The 24,308-nt window shown below is 42.7% G+C and overlaps 1 protein-coding gene across 1 annotated transcript in view; it reads right to left on the bottom strand.

Annotated features, from left to right (window-relative positions):
* The window catches only part of LOC139598988 (DDB1- and CUL4-associated factor 12-like), a 49,071-nt gene extending 27,288 nt beyond the window's left edge, over window positions 1-21,783 (bottom strand). The window contains exons 1-2 of the mRNA XM_071445921.1: window positions 21,475-21,783; window positions 20,481-20,735 (exon numbers count right to left, since the gene is read on the bottom strand). Of these exons, the coding sequence (XP_071302022.1) occupies window positions 20,481-20,735; window positions 21,475-21,546 (327 nt within the window). The 5' untranslated portion in view covers window positions 21,547-21,783. The remainder of the gene's footprint in view (window positions 1-20,480; window positions 20,736-21,474) is intronic.
* Between the last annotated feature and the right edge of the window lie 2,525 nt (window positions 21,784-24,308).

Genomic DNA, 24,308 nt, shown 5'->3' with positions numbered 1-24,308 from the left:
AGTGGGGAAAGGAAGAGGGGGCAACATGCAGCTGGTAGTTTAGCATAAAAGGAGGCTGTGTCCACCGAAATCCCGAGAGAGAAAACCCTGCAGGCATGTGCCCCAGTGGACTCTCTCCCTTTATTTGAATAAAGTTGCAGGACTCCTTTGTCTCCTTTATGGACACTAGCTTTTCATAGTATGAGAAACGACTGCTCACTTTTTAAAATTTTAAAGGTTTATAAAACCTTAACAAAAAATACAACAAAAAGACAGAATAAGGAAAAATTACAGCTCTGGGAGCCCTCGTGACTATCAGCCACATGCTCGCCTACAGAATGGATGCTCCACCGTTTATACTGCTACCCCCTCCTAATGTCTTATCAGTCGACTCCTTCCTTGCCATCTAGTGGTGGAGATCACTTTCTTACATCTTGATTGGAGGTCAGGTATTACTATAGTAACAAGCCAACCCTCCCCAAATGCCCCAACTACCAACTACCAAGGCCATCCCGTGATATAACAATGCGGGGGGGGGGGGGGGGAGAATGACATATTAAAGTAACATTACTATACATCTACAAACCTTCTTTTAACATACATATAATGTTCACCCCTTAATTGTGAGAGCCAACCATCTCATTACTCATCTATAACAATAGCGTGATTTTCTGTACACAGTCTTTGTGAAAAATGCTTTTTTATGATTGGCTTTTTGCAAATATTAAAATTAATATTATATGTGTTATGTTAAAAAGTTATACTGTATTAATCTGTGGAAGGGGCTAACAGCGGGCCTGTTAGCTAAAGGAGTGAGAAGAAGCTGAGAAGCAAGAAGAAGCTGATAAGGAGCTCTCTCCAAGGCTGTAACCAAGGAGACCAAGAGAAGTGAGGAACTGAAGAAACATAAGAAGACAACTTTGCAGCTGGACAAAGTATTTTTAGAAAGTTAGTTGAAGTCCCTGTAACTTTTCACCAATAGTGTTATGTTGATTTATTGTAGCCAATAGTTAGGGTAGAAGAAGCATAAACAATTGGAAAGTGTATAAAAGGTCAGCTGTGAAAAATGCATGTATTTTATGATTGGCTTTTCGCAAATATTAAAATGAATATTATATGTGTTGTGTTAGAAAGTAATGCTGTATTAGTTTTCTTAAGTACTGTGTAAAATATAGTTTTAGGTCATAAAAATTGTTAAAATAGAAACGATGCTATGTAGGATACTTTTTTTAAAAAGAAAGGACTCGCAGTGAGATAGCAGCCACAGGACACCTAAATCTTTCAGAGAAGAAGAATTTATGGCCCTCTTATCAGAAGAAACCAACTTCTTCCCGCCTCGAAGGCGCTATTAGGATTTGGAGGAAGAAGTTGACGATGACCAGACAGAATCCTGTATTTGAATGGAATTTATGCATCATGTATGAAGTGTATGAATATGCAACAGGCTATTGTTCTTAAGGGTTAATCCTTTGTTAACAGGTGTCCTTTTTCGGGCTCGTGCTGCCCAGAAAAAGGTAGCCGGAAGTCCGTAACTCTTTGTCTTTATTGTCTCATATTGTCCTAATTCAATTTGTCCAAATTATTATTACTCTAATTGTATTACTATTTTTATAACCATTTTATTACTATTAAACTTTTAAAATTTTGAAAACAAGTGATTGGCATTTTTAACAATTTGGTAGCAGAGGATGGTTAACACCTCGCTGCTGGTGCTTTAGGAGAGTCAGAGTGGGGAAGGCGCGCCCTGCCCTCTTTGGCAGCCTCGCTCTGTCTCCCCTGAAGTGACCGACAGACGCAGGTTACGATCTGTGGACAAAAGGAGGCAATAAAACAAAGAGAAGGGAAAAAGGCTCCCTACAACCGCGGTAATTGCCCCCTAAGACTAGTAGTGCGCACGAAGAACCCGGGAAGGAAAAAGGATTGGTAAGTATTTCTCGGGGGGGCAGGTACGGGGGGATGAATGTGTGTGAATGAGAGGTGGGCTGGTTGTCCCAGACCTGCCAAGTGAGTGCTGGAGTCTCCCATGCTGCGTTTCTGTCTTTTCTCGAGAAAAGCAGCCAGTAAAGAGACAAAGCGAGTGATAAGAGTGAAAGAATCCCCCGGGGTAACTGGGACTGGGTCTCAGGGAGGGGTTGGACCCCTCGGAGGTAGGGAGCAAGGTTTCCTAGCCCAATCCACTAGGAAACAGGACAGGAGGGGCCCCTAAAAACCTGCTGGGTTGAGGGATTTATATTCCAAGAGCATCCAAGAGCAGGGTTGAGCAGAATTCTGTCGGAGTGAGGATATGCCCGAGAACACTCAGGGTGGGACAACACAGCTAGATTGAGGGATGAAAATTTTTGCCCAACAGCATCCAGGGTTGAACAACACAGCCAGATTGAGGGATAAAAAATGCCCAAGAACATCCAGGGTTGGACAACACAGCAAAACAAATTAAACGCCCAAGAGCATCTGTAGTTGTATCACACTGCTGGGTTGAGGGACAGAAAATGCCCAAGAGCATCTGGGGTTGAACAACACAGCTGGATTGAGGGAAAAATACCCAAAAGCATCTGGGGTTGGACAACACGGCAGGACTGAGGGAAAATTGCCCAAGAGCATCTGGGGTTGGACAACACAGCTGGGTTGAGGGATATCCAATAGCACCGGGACTGGCCAGTAACACCTAAACTTGTAATAGGTGATGTGAAAGTAAAAGGTACCTTATTGTTGTTTTGTGGTGTGTGAGAGTGAGAGACACACAACGTCAGCCTCAACTTCCCGAGCGGGTAGGAAGGGGGAGGCAGTGGAAAGAGGAGTGAGTGACCCGCACACCAGGCTATTGTTCCCGGGTAGGTGGGAACTTTTGGGCCGAAGAGAGTGAGTGACCTGCAAACCAAGCTAGTTTTCCCCGGGCGTGTGAGGGGGCCGTAGCTGAAGAGTTGAAGAGTGTGAGTGACGCACAGACTCACAGGTGAACGGGCACTGGAGGCAGCCAGAGTCAGGGCCCTTCCAGGAGGCCCGGAGATACTGAGACCTAGAGGCCAACCCCAAGGCGAGGGGTGCCACAGGGACCCGTGATTTTCTGGCGACAGCGATCCACTTTGTGTCTTGAGGGTGTGAAGGAATGTGTAAAAGTGAATGAGAAATAAAAGTGAGTGAATGTAGACGAATGAAAGTATAGGTAACGTGGATTGTGCATTTTAAGCCTTACCATATCTCCTTGGAGGGAAGTGTATTGTATTCAAAAGCAGTGTGAGAAAAAGGTGGGGGGTTTTTTTGAGTGTAAGTAGTTGAAAGAAAAGTGGTATTTACGTTGTTAGTAAAAAGTGGAAAACAGAAGCAGGGGATGAATAGATAGAATATTGAGAAATGGGGCAGAAATCCAGTAAGGTGGATACGGGAAAGAAAAGTGGGAAAAAATTACCAACAGAAATACCCCAAGATAGCCCTTTGGGAGTTATGTTAGCAAACAGAAATACAACTCCTTGCAAAATACAGGGTATGTAGATGTTGATGAGAAAAAACATGCAAACTTGTGAATTACATACTCTAAAAAGAGCATTAGAATATTTAACACAAAAGAAAGGAGTTATATATTGATTCAAGGTATGCCTTTAGAGTAGCACATACCTTAAGAAAAATTTTAAAAGGGAGATTACTTAATTCAAGAGGAAAAGGATTAGTACATGAGAAACTTATCTTAGAGGTTTTAGAGGCATTAAAATTACCTAAGAGAGATAGCTATAGTACATATTAAGGGACACCAAAAGGTAAAGACCCCAGAAATAAGGGGAAATAATTTGGCAGTTCAAGAAGCTAAAGACGCAGCAGAAAATGGAGCTGAAAGAGTTATATAATAACTCCAAATGAGGGAAAATTGGAAATTCCAAAGTTTAGGGAAGCAAAAAAGGGGAATTAAAACAAGACAGGTGGTGAACAAGATAAATCGGGGAAATAGAAACCTCTTGATGAAAGACAATTAGATAATAAAATGCTTACTAGGGAATAGCAGAGGACATGTATCAAAAAGCCCAGTGGGATACTCGGGCTTTGTGTGATCGTTTTTTTTTTTAAGGAACTATAGGTGCATTGAGATTTTTGGAGTAGAAAAGCAAGTAACTGAAAGATGTATAATTTGCCAAAAGATAAATAAAAAAGTGATGAGAAAAACAACATGAGAAGGTCGTAAGTTAGCTCGTCGACTATTTAAAAGTAACCAAGCAGAAGTTTGGATTTGTTAAGCTCTGGATTTATTTGTAAAAACCGTTTAATCCAGAAGAAAAAGAGTATACCACATGCTGGGGAGGGGGGAGGTTGTAAGAAAATAACATTTTTGAAAAGCAATAAAAGAAAAACAGGGAAAGTATAAAGCTAGGAACAAAGTATTACCTCATCCATTCCCGTCTGTTTCCCCACTCGTTCGCAGCTGCACCACCCCCCAGCCCCGGTGCCGGCTCCGGCACAGTCCATCTGTCCCAGTCCGTCTGTCCCAGTCCGTCTGTCCCAGTCCGGCCGCCTGGCCCGCGTCCCCTCCGCTGGCCGTGCCGGGGGGTGGGGGTCTGTCCTGTCGTGTGGACCGTGATTACCACGCTGACCGCACCGAGGGGGGTCCCGTCTGTCCCATCCCCGGCTGCCCTGACTCTGGTCGGCTACCGCCGCTGCAGCCGGGGTCAGTCGCCGGCTTTGTCTCTGCCGGATCAGCCATGTGGGGGCTATCCACGCTCCAGCTCGGTCTGCACCGGAACAGCCCCTCGGGCGATCCCGGCTGCAGACCCCGCCTTTGGAGGACCCAGACCCTGAGCTGTGCCAAGTCCCCCGTCCTGTCCTGAGCTCCGTTCCCTTGGTAACCACAGCTCCGGCTGCTCAGGGGAACTCTCTAAAGGAATCACCTTATCGAAACACTAAAAGTTCAGTTAAAAGAAAGCCCTCTCCTGATTCTTCCTAAAAATATGGGAGAAAGGCTATAGAAGATAAAAATTCAAAAAGAATGGGATAAAGGGATTAGTCTATTTCCATTAAGAGAGGTTCTCACAGGAGGGGACGGACCAGGGTTTGTAAATGCTCCTTTGACTTCGTCTGAGGTCTGAAATTTTAAGAAATAAATAAAAGATATATTTAGAGGATTCCATAGGCATAGCTGAACAATTGGACCAATTTTTAGGTCCAAACATTTATACTTGAGAAGAGATGCAGTCTGTAATGAAAATATTTTTTTTTTTCTCAAGAAGAAAGGTAATTAATCAGAGCAACTGAAATAAAAGCTTAGGAAAAAGATAATCCACGGGGACCCCCAGAGAAGACAAAATGCCAACTGTACCTCCTAAATAAAGTTAAAATATTGAGGAGGGGAGAAAACACATGAATAATTATCGTAATTACATAACCAAGGGAATAAATGAGACAGCATATCAAAGGCGAAATGCAAAAACAAAAGGTTTTTGAGGGACAGCTTTTAGAGGAGAAAGAAGAAACTCCAACTAAATAGATAAACTTAAGAGAAATAGGAAAATGGTCCTAAGTAAGCGGAAGATCTGAAAATCTTTAAAGAGATGGGAACATAGGAGGAATAGGGAGGTCATAAGCTCTAATTTTTTTGGGGGGGACAAATACCATCTGGAGCCTGTGATAACTTTAAAAGTGGGTCCCCAAGAAGAAGAATTAGAATTTGTAATAGACACAGGGGCAGAGAGAACCTGCCTGTTATATGTTCCAAAAAGTTATAGTGTGAGCAAACATATAGTGAAAGTAACAGAGGCAAAAAGAGAAAGTTTTACATTTCTGGTCATTAAAGATGTGGTAATTGAGAGAAGAAACTAGAATTTGGATGGGAGATGTCTTATTGGTCCCAGAGGCAGGTAGCAATTTATTGGGAAGAGTCTTACAAGTGCAATTAAGAATAGGAGTTATATCAGAAAATGGGAAAATGACAGCTAGGGTTTTAAAATTAGGCCAAGAAGACGAAGAAAAAAAAAATCAACAAAGAAGTTTGGGCTGGAGAAGGAAGTAGAAGAGGAGTAAATATCAACCCCATAATGGTTACAATTGAGAGAGGAGATTGTCCCATACATGTATGTCAGTATCCTGTATCTTTAGAAGGACAGGAAGGTTTGAAGCCAGTAATAGAAGGACTAATAAAGGATAGGGCATTAGAACCTTGTATGTCTCCTCATAATATCCCTATTCCCCCAGTAAAGTCTGATGGGAGTTATAGACTAGTACAAGATTTAAGGGAGGTTAATAAAAGAACTCAGACTCACTACCCAGTGGTAAAATATCTTAGACACTTAATAAATAAAAGTAGCTGGAAACCCAACCATGAGAAAATTGCAAGAATTTTATTCCTTCTCCCTCCCTCTTCAAAGAGGGAGATCAGAAAATTACCTAGATTATTGAAATATTATAGATTATAGATTGGGGGGTACACACAGGTAGCAAAATTTGTGTATGAAAAAAAATTGACAGAAGGAGATGATATAAAACAGACCAAAGAAGATATTGTTAAATTAAAAGAGTTAAGTTAAAACTAGCCTAAGTACTAGCTTTAAGCTTACCCTTGTTTGAAAAATACTTTATCATTTATACATAAATACAGAAAATGGAGTAGCTCATAAAATTTTAATTCAGGAGTGAAGAAGAGTAAAAAATATCTAGTAGCTTATATATCAAAAGATGTTAGACCCAGTAAGCCACAGCTAGCCAGTATGTATTTAAGTTATAACAGCTACAGCAATCCTAGTCAAAGAAAGTTCTAAGCTTACTTTTAGAAGTAAATTAGTTAAGTTCACCTCGTACCATCTGAGGTGTGTTGAATCAAAAAATAAAAACCAAAAAAAAAAAACAGGTAAGAAGGAAAGAAAGAGAGAAGTTGAAGTAGGGAGGTGGTTAGCAAACTCTGAGATGTTAGAACGTGGAGTGATGACATCTTGGTGCTAGAAGAGAGCAGGAGTGTGAATGCGGGTTTTTTGCATGAAATGCAGGGAAATGTCTTAACACATGGTTGTTAGGAGGTTATTCAATGCCGAACTGGGGTCCAGAAAGGGTTCAGCAGGACGGACCCTCCTTGAAGAGAAAAGAAGATAAGTTGACTAGAGAAAGAAAAAGAATGTCAGGAGCACCTGAGGACGCCAAGTTTGGGGTAGTCAAGGTTGGGAGGTGTCTGACCGCTCCCTACGAGGTCTTGGGGACTGCGGCAGGGACCGATCCATGGAGGTGACCCGGCGGCAGTGCTGGCAGCAGAGGACACAGGTTTGCCGGGCAGGAGCGGGCTGGCTCCATGGCGGAACTGCCGGGGGGGGGCTCCCAGACTGTCGGGGTCCCGAGTCGAGGATAGCAGCGTTGGCCCCGGTAAGTGGGTCGAGAGAGAGAAGGAAAGAGAAAGAGAGAGAAGAGAGAGAGAGAGGGCAAAAGAGACCCAAGGTATGCCCCCAGGGTCCCCATGCCTGTGGCTGTTCTGCTGTTCTCCCCTGCAGCAAAGTGGCAGCACCGGGGGAAGGGCGAAGAACAGCATTGACAGCAAGGCTGTGAAGAGAGGGGGAGGGGGCTAGCACTAAAAGATAAAATCAAAGCAGAGATTGATGACTCTCCAAACCTCACAAAGTAGGTTGTTTTTCTTAAGTAAGAAGTTTTTTTTTAGTTTTTTTCTTTTGTGTGTTTTGTTTGCTGTTAAAAAGAAGTTGTTGTTTTTTTTTTCTGAAGAATGGGTTTGTAAGGCTAAAACAATTAAATGCTGCTGAAAAAGTAAAAAGCAATAGATGTGATACATCTCGTGTTGAAATTGGTCTAGCTTTTCTTATTTAACTAACTGTAACTCACAGAAAGAAGAATTTGCCTCTGCAGCTATTAGCGCAGCTGGATAGAAGAAGAAGAGGTTGCTGTGGAGAAAGCTTTTAGCTAAACCCAGAAAGTTTGGAAGAAAAGCGAATGGTAGAAGTTAATGCAGTATTGTCTTTCTTTTATTACTATGCTATTAAGGAGTCCTTTCCAGGTACTACTGAAGCAACAATCAGAATCACGGAAAGAGGGTGAATTAATGCCAACAGAATCAAAAGACTTGTGAAGAAACCTGAAGAATAGACTATCACATTTAAACCAGGTGATACCGAACTGACTTTCCAATGGGGACTGAGTGGTAATAGTTTGGAAAAACCCAAATGATCCAAGAAATGTACAAAGAATAACACTGAATTGAGAAGTAAGACAACGCTTGTATCACTGGTTTCAAGCACTGCCTGAATAAAACATCTCCTTTGGGGAGGAATATTTCAGATAGAAAGATCAAGACTGTTTTTGTATTCTGACCTTAGCCTGTGAATTGTACAGGGGAGAAGGGGAATTACCATTTCCATTAGTAAACTTTATTTGATTCATTCCAATACTGGACATGCTAGCTGGGTTATAAGTAAATGCTTGAATTGTGGGAATAATTAGTATTGTGGTTCACAAAATTTATGCTCTTATTGCAAAAAGTGTAAAGTAATAACTTTGTTTTGTGGATGGGAATTATTAGTGCCTGTTGAATGAGAGATACCTGAGGAACGGTAGGAGACCACAGTGAAACGGTGTCTAAAACAATTTGCCTAAAAAATAGTTAAGAGAAAGTGACAAGGAAATAGAGGGCAAGACCAGATTGGCCTCTGTATTTCGCCACCGAGAAGATCAAATATACCTGCTGTGGGTTGCAACCTCACAGGCATGGGAGGTGGGAGTATAAGCCATACTGGACCTCTGTTATTCCTGTTTCTGTCACTCATTTGTCGTCTTTTCCCTTTCGGGATACCAGCAAGATTGTGTCACAAATGCTACCAAAAGCACTACATAGAAAGAAACCAAAGTTCCTCTTTTATTACACACACCTATGTCAACAGCCACTGTTATAACCCATCCAAATTAAGAACCTGTAGGCAAAAAGGAGAAAATTATTGGATTACAAGAAACTTAGGAAAAAGTGGTAATAGATTTGAAATTGAATGTCCAAAAGGAGATAGATGGATTTGTTTTACATTTAATCTTGAAGAGACAGTTCAAGATTTGGTAAAAAAACAAATAGTAAATGAAAAGGTAAAACCAGCACAGCAATTTAACTCTGTATTGACCCCAAATTATCTATTGAGTCATATTACAAGACTCCAAGCAGTTATAGAAATGATAGCAAATAAAGCTGCCCAGGGATTAGAGTTAATATCAAGTCAGCTAAGCCAAACAATACCTGTAGTGTATCAGAATAGGTTGGCTTTAGACTATTTATTGGCAAAAGAAGGGGGTGTTTGTGGAAAGTTTAATATATCAGATTGTTGAAGATTGATGACCACAGAAAAGTCATTCTAGCAAAAGCGAGAGAAATCAAAGAAAAAAAATATATATATATGCATATAATAACCCAGGTACCGGTCCAAAATAATTAGAAAACAATGTTAAAACCTAGCTGGTGGGGTAATGTATTAGAAGAAATTAAGATCATCATGTGTTACAACTGATTTTATATCTCTTCCTTGTGTAATCCCCTGTTTTATTTTGCCAGCATAGTCCAGAAGATGCAAGTAGATAAGAAATATTGCTCAAGCCAAAGGATTTACAAAGACTAAGAGTGGGGATTGTGAAAAATGCATGTATTTTATGATTGGCTTTTCGCAAATATTAAAATGAATATTATATGTGTTGTGTTAGAAAGCAATGCTGTATTAGTTTTCTTAAGTACTGTGTTAAATATAGTTTTAGGTTATAAAAATTATTAAAATAGAAATGATGCTATGTAGGATACTTTTTTTAAAAAGAAAGGACTTGCAGCGAGATAGCAGCCACAGGACACCTAAATCTTTCAGAGAAAAAGAATTTATGGCCCTCTTATCAGAAGAAACCAACTTCTTCCCGCCTCGAAGGCGCTATTAGGATTTGGAGGAAGAAGTTGACGATGACCAGACAGAATCCTGTATTTGAATGGAATTTATGCATCATGTATGAAGTGTATGAATATGCAACAGGCTATTGTTCTTAAGGGTTAATTCTTTGTTAACAGGTGTCCTTTTTCGGGCTCGTGCTGCCCAGAAAAAGGTAGCCGGAAGTCCGTAACTCTTTGTCTTTATTGTCTCATATTGTCCTAATTCAATTTGTCCAAATTATTATTACTCTAATTGCATTACTATTTTTATAACCATTTTATTACTATTAAACTTTTAAAATTTTGAAAACAAGTGATTGGCATTTTTAACATCAGCCATGTTCAATAATAAAGAGTCGCCATCTGAGACTGCTTGTGGTCTCTGCTTTGTGTCGTGACCGCCTCAACAACGACATTAATCCTTTTCAGCAGTGTGTTAAATATAGTTTTAGGCTATAACAAAATGTTAAAAGAGAAACTATGCTATGCAATATACTTTTTTTAACTAGTTCAAGATAGGGATGAGATAATCCAGAAATTCTTCACACAGAGATAACAGCAAAAAGACACTAAAATCCCAAAGAGAATTATTGTCTCCTTATCGTAAAGAACTAGTCTCCTTCTACCTCCTTCCAGACACTGAGGGGCCAACAAGATGAAGGGGGGGAAAGTTGACAATAACCAGAGAAATCCCTAGTTTGAAAGGAATGTATGTATCTTGTATGAGATATATGAATATGCAACAGGCTATTGCTTTTAAGAGTTAATGCTTTGTTAGCAAGCTATGCTTTCAAGAGGAAAGCATCCGAATGTTCGTAATTCTTTGCTTTTAATGTCCTTTATTGTCCTAACTCTGATTGTCCAAATTCTTATTGCTCTAATTTGTATTACTATTTTTATAACCATTTTATTACTATTAAACTTTTAAAATTTTAAAACAAGTCATTGGCGTTTTTCACAGTCTTGTTTAAAGTGGTGGTCCTATGGAAAGTCTGGTCCTCCTGTGGAAGTTCGGGTCCTCCTCTGGATCTGTCCAGTGGTAGTGGTGGTGTCCCAAGCCCCTAGACCTTGAGATTACATGTGGTCAGGTTCAGGTGGTACCTCCCCCAGGGCAGGGAGTTTCACAATGGATTGATGTAGTCCTATGAGTCATCGGATATTTTTGGAGTCCCTGATGGTCATTCCAGCTGCCTATTCTGCTGTTTCTCAGGCAACCCCCTCTCCCCACAGGAGATGGGAAAAAAATTCCCTGAAGAACCCAAACCCACGACACCAGCTCTGGGAATACAAAGACAATCTCTCCCTCTCTCATGTCAGCTGTGGAAAAACTGTCCTGGGAGTTCCACCAACTCAAAGAGGATATGCCCTACTCTACACCTGTAGGGACCAGCATCTCAACTATTACCATTAAGCATCCTCTTACTCAAAAGAGAGGATATAGAAGGTACACACCATGGGGTACCTTGTGGTTTTGCCTGTGGGACCACAGAGAGGGCATGAGGAAGTAGAATGGAAAACCTACCTCAATCCTAGAGGCACAGGTAGAGGAATTGCAGGGCAAAACAATCACAAAAGAGGGTTCTTGCAGGAAAGCTGCTGCTTCAAGCTACAGTGGGCAGTTTCTCAGGCAGAATGGAAGGACTGATCTTACTCCCGATCCTACAGAAGAAAATTCTAATCCATTTCTACAAGAATTAAGTAGAGAATCCTATGATCAGAAGTAGAGGGCCCCTGCCTCCAGCCAGGTGGAAGAGAAGGAAAACTGGGTTTACTGGACTTGTAGATCCAATGGCCTGGCACATCAGACCCACAGGGGTACAAGGCTCTAGTACATACCAGTGCACAGTGTATCCTAATGAAATCAAGCTTTAGAGGGGCAGAACCCATTTGCATTTCTGGAGTGACAGAGGGATCATAACATCTGACTGTATTGGAGGCTGAAATCATCCTGACTGGGAATGAATGGCAAAAGCAGCCCACTGTGACCAGCCCAGCGGCTCCCTGCGTCCTTAGCATAGATTACCTCAGGAGAGGGTATTTCAAGGATCTAAAAGGGTACCAGTGGGCTTTTGGTATAGCTGCCCTGGAGACAGAGGAAAGTTATCAGCTGTCTACCCTGCCCAGTCTCTCGGAGAACTTTTTAGTTGTGGGGTTACTGAAGGTTGAAGAACAGCAGGTGCAGATCGCTACCACAACAGTGAACTAGCAGTAATATTGCAATAACTGACACCCTGATTCCAACCCATAAGCTGATTTCTTAACTGGAGAGCCAAGGAGTGATGAGCAGGACCCACTCACCCTTTATTAGCCACATTTAGCCAGTGCAAAAGTCTAATGGAGAATGGAGACTGACAGTGGATATTCGTGGCCTGAACAATGTCACACAATCACTGAGTGCTGCCATGCTGGAACTTCAGTAAGAGCTGGAGTCAAAGGCAGCAAAGTGGTGTCTCAACTGATATCACCAGTGGGTTTTTCTCAATCCCTCTGGCAGCAGAATGCAGGCCACAGTTTGCTTCCAGTACACCTGGAACCAACTGCCCAGGGGTGGAAACAGCAATACCATCTGCCATGGACTGATCCAGACTGCACTGGAAAAGGATGAAGCTCCAGAACTCCTGTAATACATTGATTAAGTCATTGTGTGGGGAAATACAGTAGAAATTTTTGAGACAGGTAAGAAAATAGTCCAAATCCTTCTGAAAGCCTATTCTGCTATAAAACAAAGCAAGGTCAAGGGACCTGCCCAAGAGATACGGGTTTTAGGAATAAAATAGCAAGATGGGCATTGCCAGATACCAGTAGATATGCTCAACAAAATAACAGTAATGTCCCCACCAACTCACAAGAAAGAAACACAAGTTTTCTTAGGCATTGCGGGATTTTGGAGAATGTATATTCCAAATTATAATAAGATTTCCCTATCAAGGGACCAGGAAGAAGAATTATTTCCAATGGGGCCCTGAGCAACAAAAAGCCTTTGAGCAAATCAAACAGGAGACAGTTCATGCTGTAGTCTCTCAGGGCAGTCAGAACAGGGAAAGATGTAAAAAACAATGTGCTCTACACCACAGCTGGGGAGAATGATCCTTCCTGGAGCCATTGGCAGAAAGCACTGGGGAGACTGAAGGTTGACCCCTGGGATTTTAGAGTTGGGGATGCAGAGGATCTGAAGACCACTGTGTTGGTTTTGCTTGGCCTGTTTTTTGGTAGCGGGAGGGCCATAGAGATGGCTTCTGTGAAAAGCTGCTGGAAGCTTCCACTATGTCCAGCAGAGCAAATCCCTGACGGCTCTGAAGATGGATGAGCCACTGGCCAAAGCTGGGCCAATTAGAGAGGTTGGTAATGCCTCTGTGATAACATATTTAAGAAGAAAACCAAAACAAAGTGGGCACAATAGTTTTTTCTTCTAGTCAGAGAAGAGGAGGAGGTGAGAACATGTGAGGGAAAACAGCATGGAGACTCCAAGGTCAGTGAAGGAGGGGGAGGAGGTGCTCCAGGCATCGGAGCTGAGATTCCTCTGCAGGCCGTGGTGAAGACCATGGTGAAGCAGGCTGTCCCCCTGCAGCCCATGGGTCCACAGGGGATGCAGAGATCCACCCACAGCCCATGGGGGAGGTGCCCATGCTGGAGCGGGTAGATGCCTGGAGGAGGCTGTGATCCAGTGGAAGACCCAGTGGAGAGAGGGGGCCCCTGCTTCCAAGCTGGAGCAGCCTGTCCTTGGAGGACTACACCCTGTGGAAGAGTGCCCCACGTTGCAGCAGTTTTGGGAGGACTGTCTGCCCGTGGGGGGAAATTTATGTTGCAGCAGGTGCAGTACAGCTGCTACTCGTGATAGTGGACTCACGCTGAAGGAGGTCGTCGCCCTGTTCTTCTAAGCCTTCTGATGTTTACATTCTTGTAATGAACTTTCTCACGCAATTTTCTGTAAATAATTATTGTTTTACATTCTTTTTAGGAGAAGGAGAAATTTGATGGACTTGGTTTGTCCAGTGTCATTGGAGAGGGTGCACTTTCATCCTCCAATCCACTGTCACTTTTGAAAGTCTATAAATGTTGGAGTCAAAAATAAACTTCCCTTCTGTAATATATGTTATGAAATAATTCATGCTTCAAGAGAGAATGTATTTTATAAGATTGTAAAATCCAAACGAGTCTCTGACCACAAGCAGCCCAGAGACAGATATCTAGTTCGGAATGTTGAAATTCCTGAAGGCAGCAGAACAATACCCCCGTTTACCCATGAATAGATGTGGCCAGCATGATGATCATCCTAGTCAGGAGTAATCAAGAGACACCCAAAAGTGATCATCCTCAACTGATACCATCCATCGAGATAACAGAAGTCCACCAGAAAGATACATCTGAATACGGACTTCCCCTGACACATCAATGCCTGCCACTACTCAGGAAACCGATTGTCCAGCCCTGCACAGTGAAAGAAACTCTCATGCATATGCAGGATTACAAAAGAAATCAGGGTGCCTCTGTCTCAGGCATAAAAAACTGTATAAAACAGCCTGCTGGAAACGGCATTTGTGAACAGAGGGAGGTCCAGTGCGATAGAGGTTGTACCTATGCTCACCCAGCGTGATCCCGGGCTTGACGCTGTCTCTTTGGCTGTGGGTTTTTGAGGACCATATTTTGGTCGCAGAAAACAAAATCTTTCGCAATTTGATAATTTAGCTTTTCGATTGATCATTTATAACACTTTTTTTTACCTTGGAGGTTCCAGCGTGCATGTCATTTTATTTCGTGTCCTATAGCGACAGAAGGTCACAGAGAACTGTCTCCGGTGGAAGGGACCCCATGGCCTTACAGAGGAAGGACTCCTCTCCCAGAGCAGTGGAAGAAAATCTTCAGGTGACAAACTGACCAAAACCCCCGTGCCCTGTCCCCCTGCACTGTTGGTGGGAAGGAGGGAGGGGCTGGAGGGAAAAGGTGTTTTAAGGGCTTATTTTACTTCTCATTATCCTACTCTGATTTTGTTAGTAATAAATTCACTTTGCAAGTTTAAGTTGAGCCTGTTTTTCCCTTGAATTGTTTTCTCCGGGTCCTTATCTCAATTTGTGAACCCTTCATTAAATTTTCTCTCCTCTGCCCAGATGTGGCAGGGGAGGGTGAACGAGCGACTTTCATGGGTGCCTGTGTCAAACCACGACAGGCCCCCATCCAATTACTCTGCTGATGCCGTTTGGGTTTTACCCTTTTTCTTTTATATGTTCTCTGTATTCTTCACAAATATATGTGTAGCTTTGTAGCCTATTGTATTAGTGACTTGTTTTCCCAGTACTTTTCCATGGCCTTTCCCTAGGCAGAAAGATAAAACAAATTCCAGAGCTCCAAGCCCCAGGGGGTACAAGGCCCCAGTGCTATCTTGGTTCTTCCTGGGAACCAAGGCCAAGAACAACTCTCAGAGATACATTTTCATGAACAAAGTACAGCTAGTGCTGAGGGGGGAACTCCAGAAAAGAGGCTTAACCTGGGGGGGAAATTGAATCATCGCTTGTCCTCCTAATTGGTGCTTTTTATCAATTATGCTAATTTCCTAAAACATATAAATATGTACTCACCCCTGGGAGGGGTGGGCTTTTGTGGACATCTTTCCATAACTGCCTCTGAAGGCCTTCAAATAAAGATCCCCTTTTATATTTCCCCCTTACTAAAATTATCTTGAGTTTCATTTCCAGGTTGGGAAAAAGGCAACACTGCAGCTGTCCCCTTTTCAAACTGCTTACAATCAAGTTAGAAACTGCCCTGCTTCATTAACTAAGGAACTTCATTAATCAGTTTGCCAAAAGTAAAGACTGTGGCAAGGAATCAAGTATCTATAAACCAGAGTGTGAACTGGAAAATCCATCCTTAATTTATATACAATACTGTGATCAGAACAGTTTGCCAGGCTCTTTCATCAAGTATAATTCCATTTTATGACCTGCCTTTTGGAGACAACAGTTTGGGGGAGGGGAGAAACAGGAACCCAACAAAGTTACCAATTGATTAAATATAAGCGCCTTTCCCATGCATCTTTAACTGAAAGCATTGACTTTACACAGCAAAATTAAACCCTAGGCCTACTAAATGTCATTTCATGGCAGCACTTAGACTCTAGTGTCCTCTGTTGCTGCCCCTGCATACAGAACAGCAGATGAACAGGCAGCCCTATCTTTTAGTTGATCATACAAATCAACCAAACAAAGGGTGACACCTTGAGCTACAGCATTTTTTATTATGCAAGCAGGATGGACATAGATTTACAAAACATAAAGAACATGCATGAAAAATACTGCTTAGTATACACAGGAAGTACTTGACATGCTCTGTGTCCCAGCTCTCACATACAGCTCTCAGAAATCACAGGCACATTCTTGTCATTCATATTACCATTTGAAAGAAACCCAAGAATAACACATTGCACTGCTAAAAATTGAGTCACTAAGAGAAAATCAACTGTGATGAAGTTTCACAATTGGCTTAAGCCAATCTCTGAGAATCCACTTGCCTCTTCATCCACCCAAACAGTTTCACGACCCCTACGACAGCAACTAGCCCTCAGATAGCTACAAGATCAGCTGCATATCTGTCTCAGTAAAACTAACCCTACAAGAAAGTCCATCTGCACAAAGCAGGAAGCTGATCCAGCTGATTCCCCAACCACACACACATCGGTGCCAGCAAGAACTAGCATGTGGGAACATCCTATTCTGCAAAAGTACAACTTCAGACAAAAATTTCACCCTCAGCCAAGCTGGAAAATGATGTTATTGTTTTCCTTCAGATTTGCTTTTTGCTAACAACAGAAGCAAGACAATGCTTACAGTGTCATTATATCAATACCCCCACTGGTCACACTGAGTAGCACTTTTTGATTCCTAGTCTATACTTTTATTTAGATTATAAATGTAATATATGGTAGGGATAATTCATGCTATTAATGCATAAAATATTGTGAAATCCAAACCATGTCTTTTGACCACCTCAGCCGGGAGCAGCTGTCTTATTCAGATTCAACCAGTTCCCAGATGCACGGGATGAACCCCAAAAGCATTATCGCCTTGCCGATTGCATCTATCAAGATAGTCAGCGATGCCACCCTGATACATCTGAATACATGGCTTCCCCGGTGTCTATTGTCACTGACTACACACCTGGACCTGGCTTTTGTCCAGCTCTGCACATGGAAAGAAACAGCGATGCATGTGAAGAGATACAAAGGAAATTTGGTCATCTTTGCCTCGGGCAAAATAAACTGTATAAAACCTCGCTGCAAGAAGCAGTATTTGTGAACCGAGGGGGAGACTGACACTCTGGAGGTCAGATCCAGGTTCACCCGGTGTCGACCCTGGGCTCGACACTGTATCTTTGGCTGTGGTGGTTTCGAAGACCGAACTTCAGTCTTGCAGACAAATTAATAAATCTTTGCTAAATTTTTGATAATTTTGGCTCACGATTTGATAATTTATAACAATAAACACCTCTTTTTTCTACGTTAACAGAATGCTTGGCTTCTGTTCTGCAGCAATACATATTTACTGATAAAATGCCAAGCCCAAAAGAAACATGGACTCTTTAAACACTAAGACATCAAACGTATGCCTGCTTTCTGGTGGAGATCAGAACGTGCACTGATCTTAGCACAAAACCTACTTACAGGTTGTGCTGTACAGGCAATGCAAGTGGGTAATGGCCTCACATGTCCTACTTGAAAGAGTGCAGAGAAACAATTCATGATATAAAGAAATGTCTGAGAAGTGGGCAGTGGTAAAAGAAGCCAGTGAATTTGATACCAAGAAAGTTAATTCAATTTCTACTGTAACTGTGAGCTTTTAGTAGAAAGACACTGTGACTGTGAACTTTTAGCAGAGAAGACACTGTCTGTGGATCTTTAGCAGAGAAGCAAGGCATGCAGAAATTGTTCTCCAAGCAAGGACGTTAGAAGATAAAGAGGAGACATCTGGTTTAAGAATGCAGCTACAGCCAAAACAAGGACTGAGTTTGGGAACTTGGGGAGGATTTTTATGGTAATGGGCAAATTATAATATGCATGTAGTGACTGTATATTAGCAACACGTTTGTAGAAATCAGGGGGGCATGTTAGGAAGGAGTGATCCTCCATGCCCTTCCAGGTGCATGAATAAATGATGCCCTCTTTAACACAAAAAGCTGGTGTTAAGGAATCTCATTCCAGTTTTCAGACATTTGGTAACAAATTGACTGACTGAACTACATTTCTGGAGACAAGACCACACAATCAGACAATCCATCTTGATGTGAAACTTTGAAGCACTATCTAACGGGCACACACTTTGATATAACTGAATTTGTTCAGTGCCAAAATCACATTTGTCACTTTTTGTGTCTTGCCCTCCACATTTAATTTCAGGAGGTTGGGAGACAGCACATGTTGACAGATGACAAAGGATGGAGAAGTGAGAGACATTGCTTGCTAAAGGGAATCTCTACCACCCACACTATACTTGGCACAGAAACTACCAGATTATGAAGATAGACATGGGTATCACATGCAGTTCACAGAAAACCAAATACTCTTGAGACCAAGGCAATGAACACACATGGAAACTGAAGGCAGAGAGATTCTATTTCAGACTTAATTCCTGTCAAAAGACTGTTTTGTTTATACAGCTAGGCCTTGCTTCTTAAGACCTACTGCATGAAAGCCTCCTGCTATGTAACTATGAATAATAACAGAACATCTGAAATGAAAAAACAAAACAAACAAAACCAAAAAACACTGTCCCTTGCAGGTCAGATCATTGAGTATGGCTTTCACAAAAAAAAAACCCAAAAAACCCAAAACTTGAGGCAAAGAAATAATCACACCTAGTGATATACTTTGAGATTTTAGAGCTGCTTGATCTATACATTCTCTACAATGCTCAATTCATTTTTGTGGCACTAACGAACCTGCAAAGAACAGGTTTGGGATTTTGCACTAATTCAATTAGAATTTCATATATGACATTGAAACCTCAGCCAATGAAGTTGGGCCACTAACTCCAGCAGAGAGAGCATTACCTAAGAAGTATGATGTCCTCCATTTATTAATCACATACTACATTATTTTAATATTTTCCTATAAAGGGATGCTTTGGAAATATGAAATCTGAAACATGACAGAGTGTGGCCACAGCTCTCTTCACAGAGAGCAGCAGGCACAACTTTCCCTGGATTTTTCCTGGGGAAGGCTGTGAGAAAGCTCAGAGAAAAACAATTCTTATCTTAATCTCTGCACCTGTTGTTGTGCACATGTGGAATGTGTTATGGAGATTATTTACCAAAAGGTAGCTTCTTAATCGGACTCTGGTGATGGTGGTTTTGATTGATTAACCAATTAGGTCAAAGCTGTGTTGTGACTGTTTGTAAGGGTCACGGGTTTCTCTTTAGTATAGTAGTAGTATAGTATTAGTGTAGTATGTAGTATAGTATAGTATAGTATAGCTTAATAAAGCATTTGTTCAGCCTTCTGCAATCACGGAGTCAAGGCTCTTTATTCCCTGTGTTGAGGGTGCCCTGCCACAATAACAGAGTCCGAACAGATTTCCAATTTTGCTAAAGCATGTAAAGATACATAAGCAAGGGAAGTTATTTAAACACTAAAAACAGATTTAGAGTGGGAAAAAAATTACAAACTAGAAAAGCAAAAGAATAATCCTGAAGATCTAAATTAATTTTTTTTCAGTTTGGAACATTTCTAGCTACTTTGAAGAATATCTGGAGTTTAACCATAGTTTTTAGTTTTGTAGCAACTTTTTGAAGTCACAGAATCATTAGGGATGGAAGGAACTTCTGGAGATCATCCAGTCCAACCCCCTGCTAAGGCACAGCCACCCAGAGCAGGTGACACAGGAATATGTCCAGATGGGTCTTGAATGTCTCCAGAGGGGGAGACTTCGTGACCTCCCTGGGCAGCCTGTTCCAGTGCTCTGCTACCCTCAACGTAAAGAAGTTCTTCCTCATGTTGAGGTAAAACTTCTTGTGTTGTAGTTTATGGGCATTGCTCCTCATCCTGTTACTGGGCATCACTGAAAAGAGTCTGGCACCATCCTCTTGGCACCTGCCTTTGAGATATTTATATGCATTGAGATCCCCTCTCAGTCTTCTCTAGACTAAACAGGCCCAGCTCCCACAGTCTCTCCTCATAAGAGAGATGCTCCAGACCCAAGTCAGAAGCACAGAACCATACATAAAACCAAATGGTAAAAGACTGAGCACAATAAAAATAGAGTCTTACTAGCAAGTTTTGCCAGGCATGTTAGCTACCATTTAGCAAAGCTAACATCATTCATTAACTTTACATTTGCAGGACAGGAAGAAAGATCAAACCCTACTGTTGCTTGCCATGCTGCAAATAGATGTAAATCGCTCTATGTGGATTAGACAGATGCTGCATGAGATATAGGCCTCATGTTCAGGTTTCAGGCCATACGCATAGTGCCATGTTTTCAGATGAGAATAGGTGATCGTTAAGCATTACCTTTATTCAAAATTAATTGTGCACAAATTGGAATCCACACCTAATTATTTCCTAATATATTCCTTGGCTATCTACATACTTCAATTATGGTAAGTGTCATTTGGGGGTAGAATAATTAACAGCAAGAAGCAAAAGATAGGTGGCACTTACTGTGTTGCATTTTGTCCCACACACCACTTGCCGATGGTTCAGCCACTGGGAGGCAAATACTTTATTAAGGATTCCAAGGTGAAATTCTCTCTCCTTCAAGAGGCTGGGAAGCTGCTGGGCTGCATATCCATGCAACAAGCGGTGATAGCTGGACTCATTCTGCATCCTGACCTCTCTACCTTTCAGGTAGTACACCACAGACCTTTTCACCCGGTGGAGTCTTTTCCTTTTGTGAACTGAGTGATCCCACCCATACTGTGGAAAAGAAGCATTAAACTTAGATAAAGCGACTAGAACAAACTTAAGACACAAGCCATCTAAATTCAAATATATTCTCAGCAAAATACTGAAGCCTTCCAAACTACCCATATAATACCATACACGAAGATTAACTCATAAATTGTGATAAAGCCTTCAGCAACATAAAATTAAGCATAAATACTTGCTAAAGAAGTAACACTGCCATAATACTGAAAACAATCCACCCCGTCTCGGCACCGTTGGGACACCAAAAGCTTACAGAAACAAGAGGAAGACAAGAAGCACTTTAAACGGAAAAGCCCCGACAGCCTCCTGGCGTGAGCTCGGCAGGTTTGGAGGTGACACCGCGGGGGCCATCTGATACTGACCGCGCCGTTCATCGGCCTCCTCCGGCCCGGCCTGGGGTGGCCTCGCAGTAACGCTCAGCTCTGGGGCAGCGGGGACTCGGCGGTTACGGGCCGAACAGAGAGCTCCCGGAGCTCCCAGGGCCACCGGGGCAGAGAGCAGAGACGGGGGGAAGCTGCCCGCTGTATCGCACCGACAGCCACCGTGGCCGGGACTACTCCTTCCCACCATCTCCCCCCCAGGATACCTTCCCCAGGCACCGAAAGACCCCGCCCTTTTCCCCTACCTCAACCGGGCACCGGGACACGGCGACCCCCCGTCAGGGTCACCCCAGGCACCGCCATATAGGCTTCTGCCCTCATACACCCATTCCGGCCCCCCAGCCTACCTGCTCCCCCTGGAGCCCCCCGGCGGCAGCCGTCGCCGCTTTCCGCTTCCTGCTAACTGTTTTCCGGGCCATAGGAGAAGAAGAAGGAGGAGAAGGAGGAGAAGGAGGAGAAGGAGGAGAAGGAGGAGAAGCCGAGAGCCCAACCTGGGCCCCACATGGAGCAAGAGGGGGAGGGGGCCACCGGGGTACGGGGCAAATAAGTGCGGGGAGCCAGGCCCGGTCACTCTCTTCGTCACAGACCGTACCGACTGCGCTTCACGACATTTTCTCCGAGATGTTTTTACGACAGTCACACCGTGCCTCTGCGACGGCTGTCCCACCCTTCCCGAGTCTCGTTTCCTAGCAACCGGAGGAAGGATAGCGGCGAGCTTGCCCACCCTCTGCGGCTGCCAGGCAGCGTGGCCCCGTCGGGGGCGGGGCGGCGCCCCCAGCGGAGCTCAGAGCGAAGCTTCCCGGCTTCGCCACTTGTCCGTTCCCCGCTGCCCTGCACGGATCGGCGGCTCTCGCTGGCGGCCTCCCCGGGCCCCGTCAGTTTAAGCATAGGAGAGGCCCTCTATTATCAACACCGTTTCTAGCTACTGTGTAGCAGATTAATTCTACCCCAGCCCAAACCAGCACAGTGATATTTTACTGAGACAGCCTGTGAGCATATTCCTGTTGATTATAACATGCACAATCTGAAGTTCTACATATCTCCTGTGGGAAAATCTGACCACAGTGATCGGGAAGATGTGTGCCAATGTCTTTACAAACAATTCTGTGGGTGAAGGTGTGGGTGTTAACGTCTTTGAAATAGGTCTTTATGTCTCTACTAACTTTGGGCAGCAGGTTTGTTACAGGGCCCAGACAGCTTGGCTCCTGAAACAGACAAGTGGGGTCTACACAAGGCTGAACTTCTGAACTTTGGGGTAAAACAGTAGGTTCAAGGGGGGATATGTGGTAGGCGGTTCGGGAAGGCTGTACTGATTTGCAGAAAGAAAAAATCTAACTTCACAACTTTGTAAAAGTTGTAAAGCCAGTATGTTTATTACAGCGCTGGACACGTGGGGATCGTTGTTCCCCCTAAAGGACATTAACACCCCTGAGAACTCCCAATCCTTTTTTATCTCCCTTACTCTGATTCATATGCATAGAATTTCAGAATAGGTTCATACATATTCATTTTACTGATTTCACGTTACACTTGCAGCTAGTTTTTTTTTTTTTTTCAGAAAGTACAGAAAGAACTCCTGGGTCATCCTGCCCAGTCTCCTGCAGCCTCAGCCCTGGTCTCCGTCTGTTTCAAAGTTCAAGGGGGTCCCCCTCTTATCTCAGTCCTTCGGCTGAAGCAGTTTTTCGAGCATAGTTTTTTTGCGAGAACAGGCAGTCTTGAACGCAGACCAAACAGCTATGCTACAGACTTAATAATTCAAAGAGGCACATTTCACCTAAATCTGAAATGGATTTCTACTCTGAAAAATTTCCACTCTGTTTCAGTACCTTCCTAGTACCTCAGCCAGTGGGGAAAGGAAGAGGGGGCAACATGCAGCCAGGAATTTAGGATAAAAGGAGGCTGTGCCCACCGAAACCCTGAGAGAGAAAACCCCACGGGCATGTGAAAAACATGTTCACTCTCCTGTGAAAATCTAAAAAGTTTAATAAAGGACAATTGGAGACAAGGACCACAGAGCAAAGGGTATTAGGTCGGCTGAGTGCATCTTAGCACTTAGCCAAGACCATACCTGCTAGTTTGGAAACACCCTTTATATACCGTTTCTAATTACATCAGCCTGTTACATATTCATAGACCCTTATGCATAGTAAACTTTTTCTCCGAACTAGTTTACATGTTCCAAGAACTGTTCAGCATGACTCCTCCTTGGGTCTGCCCTTTTAGAGCATGCATATTCCTTGGTTGTGTTTTTTTGTCCATTCTTATCATCTCCAGTTTTTGGGTCTTGGTCCACACTGTCTTCAGACAGTGAGTGCTGATAGTTGGCATATCTGTAGCAGGTGTCTTCTTCATATGTTCATTGGATGTTATCCCATCCAAGCAGGCATTTTAACACAAGCATACTTATATCAGCTATTTCACTAAGCTTAATTAACAACAGAAATAAGAACTATATCTTTATAACAAAGTTACTTTAACATCACACACATAGAATCCATTTTAATATTTGCAAAAAGCAAATTTGCAAAAATTTGCAAATATTATAACATGTATCTATAACAGGCATGTGCTCCAGTGCACTCTCTCTCTTTATTCAAATAGAGTTGCAGGACTCCTCTGTCTCCTTTATGGACACTGGCTTTTCATAGCATGATTTTCCATACAACAATCATAAAACACCTCTTCCTCCCTTTCCACAGCTAGACCAGAGGAAATAATGCCTGGCACTGGCTTCACTTTGCAAAACTTCATCCCAGGTTTCCCTTAAAGAGACTCTTTTAAGTAGCTTGGCTTTATCATCTGGCTTCTCTGAGTGAATACAAGAGCCCAGTGCACAATGAGGTGCTTAGTCAAACTTTGAGGTACTTTTCTCCACCAAGAAACTCCCTTATTATAGGGGAAATAAAGGGCATACAAATATTTGTATGATTATGCTGCCTTAAAACTGATGTGGATGGATGTGTGCTTTTCCTTATGTTCATATGGATCATTAACTTTTCCCTATGCTTATAGAGGCAAAAATTAAGAGTAACCCAAACCAAATGATCACCAATGAGCAACACTGTGGAGAAAAGAAAGACAGGGAAAAAAAGTGTGATGTACAGGCAGACTGAAAAGCAAGCCATCTCCTGATCACCTGAAACCCTCTGGTGTCTCAAGTCACACAAAATCAGTAAACATA

The sequence above is a fragment of the Agelaius tricolor genome, unplaced genomic scaffold, assembly GCF_023055355.1.
Source record: "Agelaius tricolor isolate 1412-34295 unplaced genomic scaffold, bAgeTri1.0.p SCAF_21, whole genome shotgun sequence".
Lineage (NCBI taxonomy): Eukaryota > Metazoa > Chordata > Aves > Passeriformes > Icteridae > Agelaius > Agelaius tricolor.
Note: the sequence above shows the minus strand (reverse complement) of the source record. Positions and strands in the feature narration are given on the sequence as shown.